This window comes from Lathamus discolor, chromosome 2 (genome assembly GCF_037157495.1).
Source record: "Lathamus discolor isolate bLatDis1 chromosome 2, bLatDis1.hap1, whole genome shotgun sequence".
In the NCBI taxonomy this organism is placed as follows: domain Eukaryota; kingdom Metazoa; phylum Chordata; class Aves; order Psittaciformes; family Psittacidae; genus Lathamus; species Lathamus discolor.
The window spans coordinates 130,426,185-130,446,882 of record NC_088885.1 but is presented as its reverse complement, the minus strand read 5'-3'; the positions used below and the strand labels follow the sequence as shown (position 1 = coordinate 130,446,882).

Below are 20,698 nucleotides of genomic sequence, written 5' to 3'. Positions count from 1 at the left end.
CTGGCCACAGAAGATCAATGCCCCACTTTTCCTTGTCTGCACATGCCACCCAAACTAGGGGTCCTGTGAAGGGGTGTGGACACAGGACCCTGAGAGACCTGAAAGAGAAGCCTACTTAAAGCTCCTCTGATCAGTCTCAGACAGCTTCTCTCTTCTCTTCCATTGCCCCTCTACTCCTAACAACCTGCCTGATACTTCCTTCAAAAGAAGTTTCCTGGTACGAGAGCTAATAATGAAATGTCTCAGTATTTTCAGATAAAACAAAACTAGTTTGTTTTATTGTAGCATATTTTAAAATATATGGTGTATGCAGAATGCAGAGTTGGGCAATGTCTTGGTACCACAACTCCTTGTTGCACCTACACAACATCTCCATAGTATCTCCACTGGTGATGAATGAGGACACCTTGGCCCTGTACTAAAAGCTGCCTGGTGCGCCGCTGAGCACCCATGGGATCTCTTCTTCAGTGACTGTAGCATGTAACAGGGGAGCTACCGCATTACTGTCATGTACGTTTTTCTGTAGCTATAATTAAAACACGAAAGATTTACAGGAGCCTTGAAAGCATTATAAGAAAAGCTTTTCATGCTTCTAAATTTTGATTCCTTTTGAAGAGTGCAGGAATTTGTATCTGAAAGTGTTCACGTACACCTAAAAGAAACAAACAGCAGCCTTGTTATTTACCATGTTCGAAACCACTGGAAACGGGAGCGTGGCCCACTAAAAGTACCAAAAAAGAAGAAATCTTGTGTAACGGGTGAGGCAAAGGAAGTGCAATCTAGTGATTAAGGCAGGAGCAGGACTGCCAGGAGGTCTTTCTGGCAACAGTTTTATTCCTGACTTCCTACCACAGGCTTCCTGTGTGCCTGGGCAGGCACTGAAGGGCCAGGCAGTGTAAGAACGTCTGGGTGCACACCGGGAGCAATGCCCTGGGACTGTGGCCAGGGCATTCATGGGGTCAGGACTTCACTTTTGGAGCAGCTCAGGAGCTGCTCTCAAACTCTAAGCCAAGTAGTGTGGGGCATTGTCTGAGGCAGGGATATGGAAAAGAGCCATCATAGGAAGGCTGTCTTGAGCTGGAAGGGCATCTTGGCCATGGCATCACTGCCTCTGGATGGCCTGGCTGGCCCCACAGAGCTTTTGCAGCTGGAGCAAAGCAGGGGCTTGAGTTACGGCTTTCTGAGCACACGTATATGCTGTTCAGGGGCAGTAGAGCATTGTGGCCTCCTCCTCTGCCCTCACAGTCCCTCCTGATACGGTCATGATGGGAGCAGACTTGGGAGACTGTAAAGCTGCCTTCATCAAAGCACACCTTCTTAGGGGAAAGAAGAAAGCGGGATTGAAATACAGAGGATCATTTGTGATCTAATCAAAGGGGCTTTGCCTTGTGCTCTCATCACCCTCCAACTTAGTTTCCCCTCCACAAGCAGGATGAGCAAGGCGGGTGAGGGAGCGACACAAATTTAGAGGCACCAACCACCCTATTTATATCCATTGAACATTAAAGGTGACCGCCCTGGGGTGTTCGTGTCCCCCCCCACTGGCTGCCTCACGAGGCTCAGATAACAAACAGAGCCCTGGCTGCACAGCAGATCTGTCGTGGGGATTATCTACTCGTTTGAAGTGAAATTTAGCTGGTCTTAATCAGAAATCTAACCGCATCAGGTTCGCATTAGCTTGTGCGGAGGTAGGAGTTTCACACGCTGACATGGTAGCAATTAAGCGAGTCACTACTGGTTCTTACCGCAGGGTACAACTTTGGTTTCTTCCTTGCAGATTAGTGAGGCTGCGCGCCTTTCCACATAGTTTTCTTTCCTGTAGAACCTGGCTATTTCATGTTGAACCCTCTGGGACCGTTTATTAGACCACACAAATGGTAATTATTTCCCAAAGAGGTGGACAGAGTTCCAGACCTCTAGCATGGCCAGTTATTAAAATGTTATGAATCTGAGCAAGAAGAGGGATATCACTAAAGCCAAAGAAGCCTTAAAACTACAAAAGCGCAAGGACTGACATATTTCTGTGTGGCAGGAACAGAAGACAAATGCTCATTTAAAAATGCATCATTATGCCTTTCTTGGCATGGGAGGTGAGAGTGAGGGGAGCTCCTCTTGGGTCCCCCTTCATTTCTTCCCTTGGCTCATCGGCTTGGACAAAGCCACATACCTCATCCCGTCTTCATGTAACACCCTCCCAGAGGAACCAATTATAACCTGGTTACACCTCACATGAGCCCACTGGGAGAACCCACATTCATTTCAAGACTGAGGCTGAAGGCCTGACATGCTGGAAGTGTCCCACCCTTGGAAACAGCACTTTGTATGAAAGGAAGAAGTTTGCATGGAAAAAAAGATGAGATCTGTGAGTTACAGCTGATCAAGATGAATACACACACACTATCAATTATCTCAGCCAAAAGTGAGCCTCCTGCCACGATGAGAGCAAATGCTCTTCACAAGACAAGCTGCTCTCAGATGAATTTTCAGCATGTGACAGTTTTTCATCTGTGTGGCAACTATCTTTTCCTAAACAACCCTATGTGTTGTAGATGCTGTAATGAAAGGACTGCTGCCAATTACTTTCTGGAGTCCCCACCTACAATATTCTGAGGTAGCCACACAGGGGAGTATCTTGGTCCAAACCCATTGTGTTTCTCTTGGTGTTTGCATCAGTCAGGAATGAATTCTTTTCATGTGAATTGAGAGACAAAATTCATATCTATTACCTCAAAAATGTAGAGTTCTGTAGCCAAAAATTCTTCTGCTTTCTAGACTGAACCATAAAAATACAAGAATCAAAAACAATAAAATAGTAATTTGCTGCCTGGTTAAAGGCAATAGGTGATCACGTTACCCTGGTGTTATCTTATACAGTAACTTAACCTCATTAAGTCATTTCAAAACAGGCTGACCCTTATCCCAAATATATAGTCACTTCCTGCAAGGAAGGATGGACATAAGCTAACATTGCTGTTGGATGACTTGGGCAACTCTTCTACAGCATTTGAGTCCCCTGAAAGCTGTTTGAAAAGCCGTGATTGCTCATGTGTAGGATTAGCCTCAGCAAGGCTTCTAGATGAGAACCTGCCTGTGTTGGACAAGCACAGAGAAGAAAAGGAGTGAACAGATGCAGGAAGGCCAGTACAAGTTTTCTCAGCTCCGATGTCTACATTTCAGAGGGGCTACAACATACAAATACAAATAACACATGAAGCAAGGAGGCCGGCATTTCGAACAAGCTCAGCCTGGATCTTCGCAGCAATCACCACAACAGCTGTTAAGTCCGTAGAGCTTTTGAAAGGCAAACATAAACGCTTGCAAGCAAAGATGATGGCAAATCCAGCTGTAAGCCACCAGCTGAGGATTTTCTAGAGATAGCGAATGGCCTGCTGCAGAGACCTGACTCCTGTCACGTTTGTGGGTTCAGCGAGTATCCCCACTGCTGCTCATGCCTTCTAACGTGGCTGGCGGACGAGAAGCAGCCCAGGGCCATATAGTTCTCCTTTGCTGGTACATGCTCTTGTCAGGCAGCCTTTGGCACTGCCTGGAAGAGTTGCCCATGTCAAGGGTGGATTTCCTGATCAAAGACCCAGTTCTGGCTCCAGTAACACCTTTGTCATCTGGAGGGAACTGAGCTCCAGGTCAGGAAGGTCTCAGCTCCAGCAGCTGTAAGCTATACCTAGGTAGGAATCAGTCCATTGGCTTCTTATCTAAGCATGTGCATTTTAGCTAACCCGCACCAAACTTGTCCTGCTACCAGCAGCAGTCCAGTGGCATGAACTCTGGGAAACGAGCCATAGTCCTTGGTAGGCTTGTCCAGATGGTGGCTGGTTCTTCACAGCTGGGGTTACCTGTGAGCACCTGCTGCATGCCATTACACGTAGGCTCTGTGCTGAGGAGCACTCCTCTTCCAGCTCCACAGGATCCTATGGGTTCTTTGTCTATGTCTGTAATAAACAGGACTACCTCTGACATTAGCAGGGTAATGGCTAGTTTTATATTCTTGTAGCACTTTAACTGGGAAAGTGTTGTACATTGCCTCCAGGAATATGGTGTGTGTGTGTGCCTGTGCCAAGAGGTTTCGTGGACAACATCATAACTATGGATTTTAATGCCCTCCTCCACAGTTCTGCCAACAGAGTGAAAAGCAGCATTGAGCACTTTCCATATTAGTGGCCCCAGATCCAGACTCCCTGACTTCCTCTTGGTTTAAGTTTCGGTGCTTCATTTCTTTAGAGAGACACAAGTGACAAAGACTCCAATGAGCATAATTTCAATGGCTTTCTAAACTCATCCTGTAACAGAGCAAGCATATTGTATTTTGTAGGGTTTACAGAGTTCTAAGCCAAACCAACTGGCAGTTCAAAGGAGGATAGGACAGACATTCTTGTTCCATACATTATGCCATTCCTGACAGCAGCTACCACTTATGTTTCTTGCTGTTTACTTTTCAAGAGGTCAACAACCAGTGTATGCAGGAACGCTTTGTCTGGGAGTTATAATATTCCAATTGTGTTGTTCCTTTCAGCAGCTCCTGTCTTTTACTGGTCCAAGGTAATAACCTTCTTTCCATATTTTCTTTTTTCTTCACTGAATCAGAACTACTCTCTTAAATTACGTATATATGTGTTTCCCATTCCGAAGGCCCCCAACCCCCAATATTTATGAAAAAGTATAACAATGAAGATATCGACTTCCAGTTTTGAGCCTCAAGATTGATATTACTCCAAAGTAAATACTGGCCTTGGCTGTGCCACAGTCAATATTTACCTTGAGTAAAATAAATGTTGCTGACAACCAAAATCTGAAGTCAATATTGGTCTGCTGTAATCCAGCTGGTATAAAGTAATCAGTTTCCTTTATATTGCCTGAATGCTTAATGCAAATATTTTCAAGTTAAAGGCGGGCTCTACATTCCTGTAGTTGTAAACGCAGTATGGAGACCATCCTCTATTCTCAGTTATCACAATCCTGGGAAATGTCCAATAGAGCGTATGAAAGCTCTCCTATCTCAGAAACAATCTGTGAGTGACTGATTAACTATCTAATCTGTGTACCTACTCTGAGGTCCATTACTCCAGTGTCTAAGAGTCTTACAAATCCTTAAGAGAGGCAAAGTTTGTAAAGAAAGAGAGTATCGTTTACTAGGCCAGGTGATATAGCTGAGAAAGTGGATAAACTGGGTACACAAACCTTAGATCTAAAGATATTGACTCTTCCTAAAACGCCTGCACCTCATTTATTTAAACCATCAGGTCTACAACAATATCATTGCTACTACTACATCTAAGGACAGAGATAATTTCTTCCTCCTAATCCACGGGGAAACATTTTAGTAGTCAAAAGAGGCTCTTTTAAAATGGATTTCCTTTGGTAACCAAGCTTTGGCAACCATCTCATTTATCTGTGCTGCTGTTTATCTGTCCATTGATCAGTCACTCCCCACTCAGTAACACTGAAGCCTGTTGGCCAACACCCACCATTTGACAAATGGCAGATTCAAACTAATGAAGATCCTACCTGTTTTATGCAAAACTGGAGAAGAAGAGGGACCTAGATTAGTCTTACACTGGTCATGCCACTGGAGTCGATCTGGGTAGTCAGCATGCCCAAGCCTTCATGCCCACTGCAGCACAGTCTGCCTCCTGTCCAAGTGCCAGCCTGTGGGTACAGGCAGCAGCACTGTGGAGCCAGCTGGCAGGTACACATACTGGGTCAGTATCAGGATGTAAAGCATCACTCCATAGGTTTGATTCATTCTGCTGACCATGGAAAAGCACCATTTTTTGAATTTCTGTGTGTAACCAAGTGTATTCTACCAGTACACACACAGAGAGAAAGTTGAAATTAAGTCATTCACTTAATTTGTAGTTCCAAACGGGGTGGACATCTTCACAGAGCATTTTGCGATTACCATGACCAATGCACCCAGAAGCCTCTCTTTTATCTGGAACTATGTTGTTCCATTGCAGTAGCTGTTGTAGGCAGCTGTGGCCATGAAGTCTGTGTGAAGCTCCCTCAGGCAGCTAAACCAGTCGCCAATAGGCTTTGCATATCAGGACAGAAATCGTGAGCTGCTTTCCATATTCAGAGAGAAAACAGGAAAAAGAACAGAGAGCTTTCAAATGACTCACTGATGGGCTGGGTTTTTTGTCCTTGCTGCAGCTTTTTAATTTCTAAATATAGAGTTGCAAGAACTAAAAAAATCATTAACTAGATTAGGCCCTGATGAAGTTTTGTAATTGCTATAGTGCACAGACTTGCTTTGCTGGATTATTTTTCCTTTGGTTCAGGTTGCTTTGTGCAAACATGGTGGTGGTCCTCACAAATCCTTAGAAGATACAAGAACAGAACACTCAACAATCCCTGCAATGCAATTCAGGTAGATTAGCAAAATCTCTGGGAAGTCAGTGGCTAGAACAGTTTATGAGTTGTATTATAAAGTAAATAAATAATAATAAATTGTAATCTTTAAGGCCAGTGGAAGACCACAGTTGCTAAAAGCTGCAAACTCCACTGACTCTTAGGGATACACTAAAGCCCAGCTTTCCCCTCAGTAACAGAGCATTCATTCCCAAGGAGAGGGATGCTTTCCACCATGAAAAGATCTGACAGGGCACTGCCCAGGCCTATTTGCTTGTCACGACTGACAAAGGTATAAACCTGGGAGCAAGCCTGGGGTTATTTAATGGAAATAATGAAGTTAACGATGCAGATACAAATGCCCTCCATATTTATATAGGGTGCCTTCCTCGCTGGCCACCTGTTTCCTGAATAAAGCAGGCTGCGACGCAAGGAGGGCTCTGCAGGTCTTCACCTCATTGAGCTTCTCCACATTCATGGTGGATGACCCTGACTCCAAGGCAGACCATGCCTGCTCATCTGCAGAGGGCTGGGACACCAGCTACTTGATCACATCTCTCCCGAAATTCTAGCTCCTTATCTCACTGAAAGCTAGACTGCAAATATTTCCCTAATTTACTTACGAAAGTGATTGGAGCTACCGCATAGACGTGAAGCATCTGTAAGTGGCAAAGGATGTTATGAAGAGAAAGCAGGATGTGCATGGTGGTATGAGGATGCCAGCTCTGAAGCCTTGCATGGTGACTCTGTAAAACACTTCTTTCTACGGCAGGAAAACTACCCAGCCTTGCTCTGGGCCAGCCTGTACCTTCAGTAATTCAAAGTACTTTCCTTTACTCCAAGCTGAAGAGACAGGTAACCCAGAAAGAAAAAACAGGGTTGGGGGATGACATAAATGACAATGTCCAAGTATTAATGTGACACTCAAAAGAGATACTCTATAAAGCTGAGCTGACTCACAGGGAAGTGTTTTCATTGTTTCCAAAACCTGGGACTTGTTTTCCCCACAGAAAGGACAGGAAAACCCCAAACCAAACAGACTGAAGATACTTCAATTTTCCCTGACCCAAGTGAAAACAAAACAAAACAAAACAAAAATATTGGAATTTCCCACAAAATGGAAATTTAACTTTTTTTTCTAGCTGTAATCCCACAGCAGCACAGTAGCTGAGCCATTTCTTTGGGCTTTTCCTTAGACATTACTGGAGCTGTATAGCACAGGCTGTACTTGCACTGAGCCTGACTAGGGTTATTAGCAGCAAACCTCTGCTTTCATGAGCTTGTGTGTGGTGAAAGAGAATCAAATGAAGCCTTAGACCTTCTCCTGTTTCTGGGTGAGTGCTTGGCACTTTCCCTTCAATGTAATAGGTTAGGACCTGCCTCCTCCTGAGCACGCCCGTGCCTTTGCAGAGCCTGACCCCAGTGCTGATGCAGGCATTAGACACTCAAACCAGTTGCCCAGGATTGAAATGTGAAGAGCACAAGCTATGACTCTCTGGGGTTCACTGGCTGCAGGGCCCTCTCCCCTGTGCAGCTGCAGCACTTGTCCTTGCTCGCATACTCTTAGCCCCCCACTTTTTTCCGTGGGCTGTGAAACTGGAGAACATGGAGGGTCACTCTAGACCAGTGGGGTGAGGACTATTAATGCCTAAGGAGCACAGCCCCAGGGCTTGCTGACTGCAAGAGAAGGATGGGTTTCAGCCAAGGCCACTGATGTGACGCCAGGGGTCGGTGGGACCCTGGCAGCTCCCACTGGAAGGGCTCCATCCTGTGTCTGTGTGGGCTGCGTGTTGCCTGCCCAGTCTGAGGAGGGCCTGGTGTGCTTGGTGTTTGGAAAGCACCAGGGCTATGGATAGGAGGATTTAAGTGGAGATCTAAAAGAAAAATAAACAACACCCTAAATCAAACCAAACACTGAGTCTAAGACCTGATCCATGCACAGGTACTTGGTCTCGCCATGTGACTTGGCCTTACTGCCTGACGCCTGCACTAATAAGCTGTTGCCATGACTCAGGTAATTCTCTCTCTCTCTCTCTCTCTGGGTCTCACTTTGTTTTGCAAGCCGTGGCATGAGCTAGCTTTAGCCTTGCCATAAAAATCTGACTCATTTCCTAAGGGCAGGCAAAAATAACCTGAGGATTTTTTAAAGTGCTGCTTTCACCTTCTTAGCCACAACAGAAAGACGCTGGGGATTTCTCGAGGGAAAAACAAAGAAACAAAAATCAGGTTTTTAAGCACAGATGAGATGTTCCTTCCAGCCTGATTTTCTTTGACTCTGTGAGCTGCTCCTTTTCAGAAAAGAAAATCTGTGCCGTTTCCATTGCTAGCATTTGACAATCAGCACTTCTCTCTTCCCTGAGTGGTAAAGCCAGGGGGAGGGAGAGGGCTGAAAGTAAAGCAAAGAATTGTTCAGATTGCCTAGATCCCTCCGGGAAGTGATCTTTCTGCTTTTAGTCCAGACACACGCCTCCCAGCTAGCCAGCAGCTCCAACTAATTAGCACACGTGATGGGAATAGGAAATAAAGCCGCAAACAATAGTAGCGTGGGAACGCAGTGTAAACTGCAATTACATAGACCCCCCCGCCTTCCCCCATCCACCCCCCGCTCTGCCCTGCTCCAAATAAATAAATAAACGTATAAATAAGTAACTAAGAATATAAATCCCAAAGAGCTGCTGAGGATACAGCAGATAAACGTGGGAGGCAGCGCAAACCACGCAGACCAGGAGGTGAAGGTCTGCATTTGCAGGACGAGCAAGAACCAGCTATTGCTTTCTTTCCATGCTTCAAGTATATAGAGGCTGCTCCGTTTCCTTTTGTTCAGCATTGGGGCACAACAGAAAAATGTGTTTGGGGAATTTCAGCACTTGCCAGGTCATGGAGGAGGTCACTCCACTTTTGTTGGGAGAGAGGCAGAAGAAGAAAGGGGGCAATCAAATATCCTCCTTGAGACAGCTTACAAGCACATGTCTCATGCTGTCAGGGGGCTATGCTCCAGTGTGACACTTCCAGCTTCTTGTCTTCCTGCCAAGCTGAATATGTTTGGTATACGTTATATATGTGAGAAGTGGTCACCACGTCCCCAGCCGACCACAGCTTCAAGACATATTATAACAGAGCTATTGTGTGGGATTAAACACATTTGCTGTGGTTTAAGCATTACGGGTGTGTGACTGTTTGCACTTGCTTTAGAGCACTGCCATTAATACTGACTGTGGAGGTGTTCATACAGAGCTCGTCATCACGGCATCGCAGTGCTCAGACAGTTATGTATCGAAAGGCATGTCCTAGCTATATGGCTTTTTTTGACAGGAAAACCCAAGGGATTTTTATTGCAGCTACAGCAGTATAAATCAGAAAGGAAGCCTGGGTATGCATGGGAACTTACTGTTATAGCTGGCCTGGCATGCTGCTTTGGTAGCTCCTGTTCCCATATAACTGAGATTATCTGGAATAAACCTTTCAGGTGGGTGCTATTTTGGAAGAAAATTATTTCTCCTGGAATAATTTTTCTTCTTTAAAAGCAGATGAAATGAAGGTCACTCTGAGAACTGTGGACCCACAGACAGTATTAGTTATAGTTTTTCTTATTTAAAAGCAGATGAAGTGAAGGTTGCTCTGAGAACAGTGGATCCACACAGGGTATTAGTTTTGCACTGCTATACCGGTCAGCTCTGCAGGATTCACAAGTCTTGACTTTTCTGAAACATGTAAGAATGCTGCAGCTTTTAAGTACTGTGAGCAAGACTGAAATAAGGCATCTTTCAGGAAAATGCCCTCAGTGTCAGCACAGGCCATTGCTATTTTGTTACTGTGTTTTTGTGGCACTTCAAAATTGGCTTGAATCCGAAAACCAGCTGCTTTACAACCCCTCAGTTTGGAGTCAAAACGCCTCAGGTCAGATGCTGATACACATGCAGATTATTTAGGAAATGAAAACAATTTAGGAACCTAACAAAAAGTAGGCTCAGTATGTAACTTTGTTCTGGCAGAATCAGAGTGGCACTTCGGTTGTTTATATTTATCCTGGAATTCCATAACGTCATGGAAGAGACAACTGATGATAGGATTTGATTTTGCTATCCTCCGATGTCCAAATACTCTGCCTGCCTGGAATAAGGTTTCACATTCAAGCCAGTCAAGCTGAGTCTTCATTTTATCTGAAGTAGGCAAAATCAGGTTACTTTGCCAGGATCTCCATGATGAAACCTCAGCCAAAGCCTTGACGGCCTTGTGGCAATTAAAAATCCCTGGCACTTTCTCACTCTTGTCACACATGGTAAACACCCCCTCACAGTTCATTACTTTGTGACTGGGGGTGTCTTGTGCAGTGGTTGTTTCCCCAGGTCTAGCTTTTGTTCAGGTGGCTGATTGCTGTGGGGCAGCAGGTGTCTAGTAAATGCTATGGCAGAAAGGTGTGAGGTGAATATAAGTTATCATCTGAAAGAAAAGAGAGACACTTTTCCAGGAGTCATAGAATCATAGAATAGTTAGGGTTGGAAAGGACCTCAAGATCATCTAGTTCCAACCCCCCTGCCATGGACAGGGACACCTCAGACTAAACCATCCCACACAAGGCTTCGTCCAACCTGGCCTTGAAAGTCAGTGCTCACCACATCTGATATCCACTGCTTTCATTTAACCTGTCTGTGCAATGGTCATCAAAGCTTTCAATAGCTGGTACCTTCAAAAGCAATAAACTATTGCTTTGATTTGCTTTATTCCAAGCTGTACTTACCAACATGTAAGTCGCATGCTCAACTTGCATTTTTATTTTTGCATGATGAAATTGCATTCTTAGAAACTTTTTAGGAGAAAAGATTGTTTCTATTTGCCCCAAAGTCAGGTTTTCCCCTTGAAAAGCACACTTTTAAATAAAATCTGCACAGTAGAACAGAAGGTCTGAGAGTTGTTTTCTATCCTATGCTTCCTCACAAGCACACACATTTTTCTCAAAGCTTCACCTTATTGGTAAAGACAACTCAAAGTTGGGCTCAGACTGTAGGCACTCTTTGGAGCAGGGACTTCCATACATCACTGTATAACACAGAACGTGGTTTGAACACTGCTCTCAGAACACTGAAGTTGCAAAATTGCACAGGAAAAATGGCTAGTCAGACTGTTTCTTGGCGGACTGCAAGGATTTCGACAGCAGGAAACCAGAGCAAGTTTCTGTATGATTATTCCTCAGTCCAATTATGAGAAAAGTACTGCAGGAACAGAAGAAAACTATCTGGGCAAACTACAGAGGGTTTGCTTGAATAGAGGTCTGCAAAAAGAAAAACAGGCTTTTACTCTGCAATATCTGATGCAAGCTATACTGTGATCAAACTGTGATGCTGAGAAATGAATATGGGCACAAATAAACAGCTCAGCTACAGTGAAACCGTCAACTTGGTGGGATGGTGTTTGTAGGTGATCCACGTCTGTGGCCGCTGTCCACTCTAGCATTTGGCAGTGCTGATGGAGGCTGTCCTGCAATAAGATGTCACTAAACCTCTTGTGTGGTTTTGCACACAAGGTACACTCTTACACACGTGGACATGACATTTTCCTGAGCAAAGGTGGCTGCAGATGAAGCCAGAATTTTCTACGCTGTGCCACCCCAAGTCAGTCCCCTTTTCATCTGTTACAAGACAGCCATTAATTAACATGACCTGGTGTCATTCCCCCTGTAGGATGTTGGCCTCCTTCAGTGCACAGGACAGACTGTGCTTTGGGAATGGAAGAAGGGATGTCTAGTGGAAGAAGCTGCTGTCTTTAAGAGCCCTGGCTCAGAGGGAGGCTTGCATAAAAGAAGAAAAGGGGTTGAATTGATTGGAAAGGAAACCAGTGATAAAATAGACAATCTGCGTGTTCCCCCTCAATCAGAGGACTGACTGAATATGAGGTAGCTTTGCCTGTCGGCAGGTTGAATGCAGATTCACAGATTAGCCTTTTACACAGTTATAGCCCAGGTCTGGCTTTGGAGATGAGCTGAAGCCTTATCAGGTAAATGCAAAGACTACCTGCGTTGTTTGGAGCCATTCAGAAGAGAGATCTGTCTGCACTGCTGCTGTTAATATGCTGACAGTGCTAGTCTTCCTTATTTCTAGCTATACGCTGCTTACAAAGAATGAGAGCTGAAACCTAACGCTGCAGCAGAAGTGTTGCAGCTACGGCATTCTGCTTACAGCAAGGACTTTGTAAAAATTATCCTCATCCTTGGCCAGCTTGAAGACAGAAATGTCCTGACAACCTGGACATCACTATAGATGCATGTCAGTGTGAACGTCCTTCTGCTGCAGCTGATGCTCCAGCATAAAGGCATCTGCACTGCAGAACTTTTAGGCCAGCATGTTCAGAGAGGACTCAAATCTAACTTCTGAACTGGGTATCAGAGATGTGCAGACACAAATTTCAGTGCTCAGCTCCTGTGAAAATACATTTGCAGTCATTTACATGACGTCTACAGTTATTTACTGCTAACAGATCATGCAAGAAGTCTAAAGAACTCTTTTGTCACCCCTGTTCACTTCCATTCCATCTGTGGTAACTAATTTTGAACTGTGTCAGTGGAACCAACAATCGACACAGCAACCTCTTGCTTGCAGAACTGATGCTGCAGCTTGGTATACACGGGAGGGAGGGGGATTGTAGGGGTCTTGGGGAACGTTAGTGGTTTTGCCTAGCTGGAGTGCCAAAGCCACTGGTTGAATTGGGCACAGTCACCATAGTAACGGTGAATTTCCGGGACTCGGGGGCGACAGGTTGACAGGATTACTCTTCAAAGCAATTGCTCCCTTGGGAGAGAAGACCTAAAGGAAGGGGATGGGAGTTAATTTAGCACACACAGTAGAGCAAGGGTCAGCAGTGGCAGGTCTCTGCTGGAGGGAAGCCTGCAGCAGCAATAAACAACTCCTTTTCAGCGGGACTTTGACTAGCACCGAAATCGCTGTAGGAGGCATTCAGCGAAGAAAAGTAGGGGTGCATATAAAAGGTGGCAGTCTTCTGTCTTCTAAGGGACGGTTGCAACCAACGGCTTCTGAGTGTCTCAAACCTGAGTCTCTGCTTTACTGTGATGGCTTTACTCTGTTCTGCCACCCCTGCTTCCAGCACTGGGATGGTCAGATGTGGCTGCAGTGCCTGGATCTGGAAGCACTGAGTTTTGCCAGACCTGGAAGAGACTGGGAAGCAGCGGGGAGGCAAGCATGCTGGTGTGTATGGTAGGAAGAGGTGTGGGACAAAGTGTTTGGATGGTGGGGTCACTGAGGCACTGGCATGGCTGTAGAGAGGTAGGCATGTAGAAGGTAAGAATATGCCTGTGCTGCAGTGTGAAGCAAGAAGAAGGGAGGCACTGTGGAGGTGTAGGGGCCAGGGGAAAAGGCTGTCATCTCCTAAGGTTCATTGCCTCACTGCTGCGAAGGTATTTGTGTGGGGCCTGAAATTAAGCTGTTTTTAGAAGTGCCCATCTTCTTGTACACTGTCATTCTAATTTCCTTGGACTTTGGGGAGCAAAGGGCTGCTCTCCCGTCTGCCCTTCTGGAGAGAGAGGAGCAAGACAGCATCATCTCAACGTATTGGTAATTTCTGCTAATAAAACTTCCTTTTGGGCCACTCTTAACAATTAGACCAATGCTGAGGATCAGGCCCTGCCCAGTACCAGAAAAGCACAAGAGTAATTTAAAGCTGGTTTGGCTGCCTGCTCCTCCTAAGTGCCAGATGGGAAGACTGAACCACACATGGGCAAACATTCCTTATCTTCCCATGGCTGCTGATAGCCAACTGCAATTGTTCATACTGAGGCACAGCCACACTTCTACCTGCTTCTTCCTGTAAATCGTTTGGAGAAGTCAGTGTCTTCACAAGCTCCGAAAGCACCTTTGAAGGCTGCCTGGCCCCAGTGGCTCACAGAGCCAAAGGATGGGAGGCAGGATCTGACTGCTGGGAACCTGGGTGGCCAGACCTCTACTCACAGGCAGTGAATGCTTAATGCCAAGTAACTTCTTTTACAATGCTTTTTTTCCCATAGTAGGAGAAAGACATACACGTGCATGGATAGGAGAAGACAGATCTGTGGTCTGCAGGCCGAAAAGGCATAAATGTCACTTCACCTTCCACTGACCTGGTCTTTGCTCCTGTAATAGCAAATGATGCAGGCAGAGATATTTCACAACTAAACTATAGAAGCTGTAAATGTGGATGCAATAGAAGTGGTGACACAAGCTTAATCATAGCACTGCAGACAGCATAGATTTATGGAAAATGTAATGTGGGAACAGAATATTTCTGTCGCCTTCTGTTAGCTTCTCAGAGATGGCCACAGGACTGTTCCTATCTTGCTAACTGGAGCTCTTTTACTGCCTTTAGCCTGGTCCTTGCTTCCATTTTTTTTCCCACCAGGGACGCTTCGGAAAAATATGGGCAACTCCATGAAATCTGGATCAACTCTGTGCCAGGAACTTTTACCTAAAGAAGCAGGAGGCTGAAGGCAGCTATTTCAGGGTCTTTAAATGGGGAGATCTGAGTTCATAAATTCTTCTCCGTCACCGTGCACACCTTGGTTATTCTCCAGCCCCTCCACTTGCAAAACGCAAAAGAATCATCTTGGAAAAGGAGACTTAGTTGAAAGGCTTCATGTAAATGAGAACTTAATTAGTATGAAACCACCTCAAAGAGTACACCCTCATTTCACCTGTCCCATTTTGCCAGTATCTGAGCATGAGAAAGCTGGCAGAATAACGAGCACTTGTGCTGGGGAACACGGCAATTCGGGGGCAACCGGCAGCGGGACTCAGGGCCCCCTCGCTCGGTGCAAAGCAGCGTGTGCCCACTGCGAGCGCACCAGCCTGAGCTCTGCACACCCTGCGGGCAGCGCTAACCTGTCTTCTCACTCCTTCTTCCTGGCCAGCCACTGCACAGCAGAGCCCGTCGTTTGCTTTCGATTCTTAAAAGCTGCTCCTGCTTCTCCCCACCCCGAAAATACAGGGAGGGTGGCAGACATGGAAAGGATTTGGCCGGCAGGTTAGAAAGGCACAGGCAAGAGGGACGCCTTGATTTCCTTTGCACTGTCAACATATTAAACCCCTCAAGTTTAACCCTCCTCAACACCGGCGCTTTAGCCCCCCATTTAACGCATCTTTTCGAAGGAGGGCGAGGGGCGAGCAGCTTCAGCGCAGGCTTCCCCTCCTCCTCACGCAGCACGTTGGGGTCTCGGGGAGCCGCTCCGACGCCACTCCGGCCTCCGCTGGGTGCCAGTGACCTGCAGGGCTCGGGATACCGGGGCGGGAGGGCTGGCGGCAGCCCGGCGGGCGCCCCGGCTTTGCCCTGCGTACCCGCACAGCTCCGTTCCCAGCCGCAGACGTGCCTCCCCACCCCCATCCCTATCCCTATCCCTGTCCCCATCCTCATCCTCATCCGTATCCCCATCCCTGTCCCCATCCCCGTCCCCGTCCCCATCCCCATCCCCATCCCTATTCCCTATCCTTATCCCCATCCCCGTCCCCATCCCCATCCCCATCCCCATCCCCATCCCCGTCCCCGTCCCCGTCCCCATCCCTATTCCTATTCCCTATCGTTATCCCTATCCCCATCCCCATCCCCCATCCCCATCCCTATCCTTATCCCTATCCCAGCCCCCCCTCTCCTGCTCCCCCCCCGCCGAGGTCCGCACGCGTTGGCCGCCGCTGCCGCGCGCCGCCCCGCGCCCCCCGCTCCACTTTCCCACGGCCGGCGGCGCGCGGCCGCGCCAGCACCGCCCCCCCCCCCGCCCCGCTCCCAGCCGAGGGGGCGGGGCTCAGCCACCGGCCCGCGGCAATTGGCTGAGGCCGGGGCGCCGGCTGCCAATGGGGGTGGCGGGGGCCGCGCGTGGCGGCGCTGGGCGGCGGGCGGCGTCGGGCGTGCTCTGCCAGGCTGCCCGACCGGCTGCTGCCTCCGGCCCGCCCGGCCGCCTCCTGCCCGGCCCGGCCCGGCCCTGCCCTGCGCGGCCCTGCGCGGCCGGGCCCGCCCGCTTGCCGCCCCCCCCCCCCCCCCCCCCCCCCGCGGGTAAGAGGCGAGCCGGGGGAACGCCATGGCAGAGCCGGGCGCCGGACGAGGCGCGGGTCGCGCGCTGGGCGCCCTCCTCCCGCGCAGCGCGCGCCGCCCCCCCGAGGGCCGCCCGCGCGCCGCCGCCGCCGCCGCCGCAGCCATGAAGCGGGCGCACCCCGAGTACAGCTCCTCGGACAGCGAGGAGCTGGACGAGGCCGTCGAGGTGGAGAAGGAGAGCGCGGACGAGAATGGGTGAGCGCGAGGCGGCCCCTGCCCTCTCCTCAGCCCCGCGGAGCAGCGGCACCCCCGGGCCCCCTTCCCCTGGGTGACGGTGCTTGTGGTGACCGGCGTCCCGCTATTCCTTGCAGGAACCTGAGCTCGGCGGCGGGCTCCATGTCGCCCTCCACCACCTCGCAGATCCTGGCCCGGAAGAGACGCCGAGGCGTGAGTGTCTTCCCCCCTCAGCCCCGGCTACCCCTCAGTCCCGGCCGCCTTCCCCTGACCCTCTGCTTTCCGCCCTAGATCATCGAGAAGCGCCGCCGCGATCGCATCAACAACAGCCTGTCCGAGCTGAGGAGGCTGGTGCCCAGCGCCTTTGAGAAGCAGGTAGCGCTCTGTGATCCTCCGCTCTGCCTCCCTGCTGTTCCCGGGAGGAAGGGTCACCCCTCTTTAACGTCTCTGGATTTGCCTAAACCGCGTCGTGCTTCCCCTTCTCTCCTAGGGATCGGCCAAGCTGGAAAAAGCAGAGATCCTGCAGATGACTGTCGATCACCTGAAAATGCTGCATACGGCAGGAGGGAAAGGTAAAGGTTCGTGCCTGACAGTAGGTGAGCAGCTCTGCAGAGGGGCTGCTATGAGAGAAGTGCGTTTCCCAGCCTGGGGGTGTGCGGGGTGCTGTGGGAGTGCTTGGAGAAAGTGAATGTAAACTCTTAGGTTTCATCAGGAATTTGGGACTTCTGCTTGACAAGATTTGTGGCATCACTAGCACTGAACTCTAGGTTGTTCTAGGGGAGAAACTACAAGTCTCTACCGATGTGTCAGTACTGCTAGAAGGCTTTTGGCAACTTGGAAAACTCAGAGGTTTTGTTGTTGTCGGGTGCTTGTTTCTCTAACTTTTAGAAAGTTCGCAACAGAAACTAGAAAGAAATACAGGCTGAAATAAGTAGTGAAAAGAATTGGCATAAACGATGAAATGCACTTTTAGGGAAAAAGTACGTTGTCTGCCTAATTCCCCTCTGATAAGTTAGGACTTGTGTTTCTAATGAATTTCACTGAACTGTGGTTTTGCTTGCAGTGGGGGAGACATGGAAAGAACAAAAATACTTTCCTCCACTGCAGTGTGCAATTCCAGTTTGAAAGTGGCAGTCTGTGACTGGTCTTGGGACTTGCAGCAGCACAGCACAGATATAAAAGAAAAGCTTGTTAGACAGAAAAGAAGAGGGAAAAAAAAAAAGGAGCTTGGCAGCTAATATATGGTTGGGAATACTAACCACATCCAAGTGAAATATGCTTATAGGGGAGGGTGGAGTGGGGAGGCTGCATGCAGACAGCGACTAGAAAACAGCATCTTGAGACTCCATTCTTTGTTCTCTTAGGTTATTTTGATGCTCATGCTCTGGCTATGGACTATCGGAGTCTGGGCTTTCGAGAGTGCCTGGCTGAAGTTGCTCGATACCTGAGCATTATAGAGGGTCTGGACGCCTCTGATCCTCTGCGAGTTCGCCTCGTGTCTCATCTCAACAATTATGCCTCTCAGCGGGAAGCAGCGAGTAGTGCACACACTGGCATTGGACACATTCCTTGGGGCAGTGCCTTTGGACATCACCCTCACTTATCTCACCCGTTGCTGCTGGCTCAAAATGGGCACGGTAATACCAGTACTACAGCGTCTTCCGCAGAACCACATCACCAGACCAGAATTGCTGCCCCCCATGCTGAAACTTCCTCACTCAGAGTGCCCCCAAATGGCAGCGTTGGACCAGTGCTCCCCGTGGTCACATCTACTACCAAACTGGCTCCTCCTCTCCTCTCCTCCATGGCATCTCTGTCTGCGTTCCCTTTTTCGTTTGGCTCCTTCCATCTGCTGTCCCCCAGCGTGCTGAGCCCGTCTACACCAACGCAGTCAGCAACCCTTAGCAAACCATACAGACCCTGGGGGACTGAGATTGGAGCCTTCTAAGAACTAACTCTTTAGTGAGGGTGGGGAAGCCTACAAGCCTAGCTGAGCTGGGTTATGCTACGGTTAAAGTTGAAGTTCTTAAAAACTGGGACAAAGGTACAGCTTCACCTTAACTAACTTTGTCTGAAAACTAGCTCTTTGGATTTTTCTTTTTTTTCCTTTTTTTTTTTCCCCCCTACATTTTTGTATTAGCAATTTTGTTAGGATTTTTTTTTTTAATGGTTGCTAAAGTTGTCCAAAAATAAAATTATGATAGTGGTTGTTAACACTTGTGTTAGATCTGTGCTGAGGATTTACATCACTTCTGTAAACAATTTGTTTCAAATGTTTCATTTTTTCTGAGTACGTCAGACTGCCTTTTTATGGAGATCTGTCACCTAGTATTGTTAGCAGCAGCTTCATCGTTTTTTCAAGACCATTCTTCTCAGTGCTAACGAGCTGTGGTTTTGTGTTTTGACATTCAGATGTTCTATAAATAATTACTCTTTTTGTAAACTATATTTGAGTCTTACATTTCTGAACAGAGCGTTGACAAATCAAGTGGACCAGCTTTTATCTAAGAGTTCTGTTTCTATTTCTTCTGCAGTGGTTTGGTCTTATTCTATTCCCTAGTGGACAGTTTCTCACATCTGTAACAGTATTTCTTCCACCAAAAGGAGCAGTATGAGCAAACTCTAGAGTGGGGAGGGTACACAAGCCAAATTACATGCTGTGTGGTGGTGGGTTTAGTTGCTGGGGAAGTGAAGAGGGAGAGGGAGGAAACTTGTCACCTGCAGTAGTCTTTCAGCTGGAGCTGGACATGTGTTTATTCATTTCATAGGGCCAGATTCTGCTCGGAGTTACAGTGGAGTGCTTGTTCTATTGCCCTGTATTCTTTGGTAGCTGAGGTCAGGCTCCTTCCCCTGTGTGAGCTTCAGACTTGCACCTGAAGTGGATGATGCTGGTATTTAAATAGCCAATGGAGTAGTACAGCAGGAACCTGGTCAGTGCACAGCCTTGTTACTTAGCAGATACATCCTAACCCATTGATTTTTCTGTGATGATTTGCTTTTAGGTGCAGGTCAGTGCCACCCCTCATTTTGTAAGTGCTCTGCTGCGTTCTTGTGTGTGTGAGTGTGTGTGCATGTACATCCATATTTTGGTTGATTTCATAAGAATCTTAATCTGAACAGGTTTATCTAGTGAGTTCCACTGGACAGGGTTTGACTGCTCTTGTATTTGTGTTGTGGCTAAATAAAAGAGAAAGAACAAAGTATTTTAAACTACATGCTTGTCTGATATATATCAGTGGGGAATTCTATGCCTCTGGGTATCACGGGAGATGTCAAACAATTGTTACTTAGTCCTGCTGTAGGCATTTGTATTTACTTTTTTTCTCAAATACTATGGTATAGTTGGTTACACTGGCTGAGTAGATAAAGAACCACAGTGCCTCAGAGTTAACAGTTGAGGGAAGGAGAACATGGGATTCATTTTGCATGTCACTTTTACTCACCTGCAGTGTGTGGGCAGACAGTGAATGCACTCAGGTTACTGCAGAAGAGGAGGTTAGGCTGCACTGCACCTGAATACTCCTACTGATCTGTATTGATATCAAGAAGTGATTATCTTTAAAAATGTGGAGTCTCATGAGATCTTTATCTGTCCTAGAGCTCTGTAGCAAAGTTTTGTACCTAACAAAAAGTCTGATTAACGCACATTCAGGGCATTAGAACAAAATCTGCCCAAGGGCTTCTATGGATCCTGTATTTGTTACTGAGCTATACTACTGGTGTCTTACACTTTTTCTTTAAGTAAAAACCCAACAGGCTGACACATAGATATCTTTTCTCCAAATGCAGTCCATGCTATCTGCAAATCTCTACCTGCAGAACACCAATGACTTTTCCTGGAAGTACCTCGCTTCTTCCCTGTATGTTTGAATTTGTAGTATGCTTGCAGTGGTAAATAGCACATCCTTGTCTCGATTTAGCTCTGCCAGAATAGGAGAAAGAGTTGGCCCTGTGGGAGACGAGAGCTTTGTTTAAAGTGGGGCTCTTGGGCCAATTAAGGAGTGGCATTGATGAGAGGCTTTCTCGGAAGAAGGATTGCCGTGAGGCTGGAAAGAGTGGGAGAGCATTCAAGTGCGTAACCTTGTTTTACCTTCCTCCA

General features: G+C 47.4%; 1 protein-coding gene across 3 annotated transcripts; it reads left to right on the top strand.

Annotated features, from left to right (window-relative positions):
* The first annotated feature begins 16,432 nt into the window (after positions 1 to 16,432).
* Positions 16,433 to 19,812, top strand: HEY1 (hes related family bHLH transcription factor with YRPW motif 1). 3 transcript variants are annotated; one of them, XM_065669406.1, is made up of 5 exons: positions 16,433 to 16,620; positions 16,737 to 16,812; positions 16,891 to 16,974; positions 17,090 to 17,195; positions 17,964 to 19,812. In XM_065669406.1, exons 1-5 carry the CDS (start codon positions 16,529 to 16,531, stop codon positions 18,545 to 18,547), a joined length of 942 nt encoding a protein of 313 aa, XP_065525478.1. In that variant the 5' UTR covers positions 16,433 to 16,528; the 3' UTR covers positions 18,548 to 19,812. The 3 variants fall into 3 exon arrangements, with proteins under 3 accessions (XP_065525478.1, XP_065525479.1, XP_065525480.1); XM_065669407.1 differs by having other exon boundaries at positions 16,435 to 16,620; positions 17,090 to 17,177; XM_065669408.1 differs by having other exon boundaries at positions 16,439 to 16,620; positions 17,090 to 17,171.
* Positions 19,813 to 20,698: the final 886 nt, after the last annotated feature.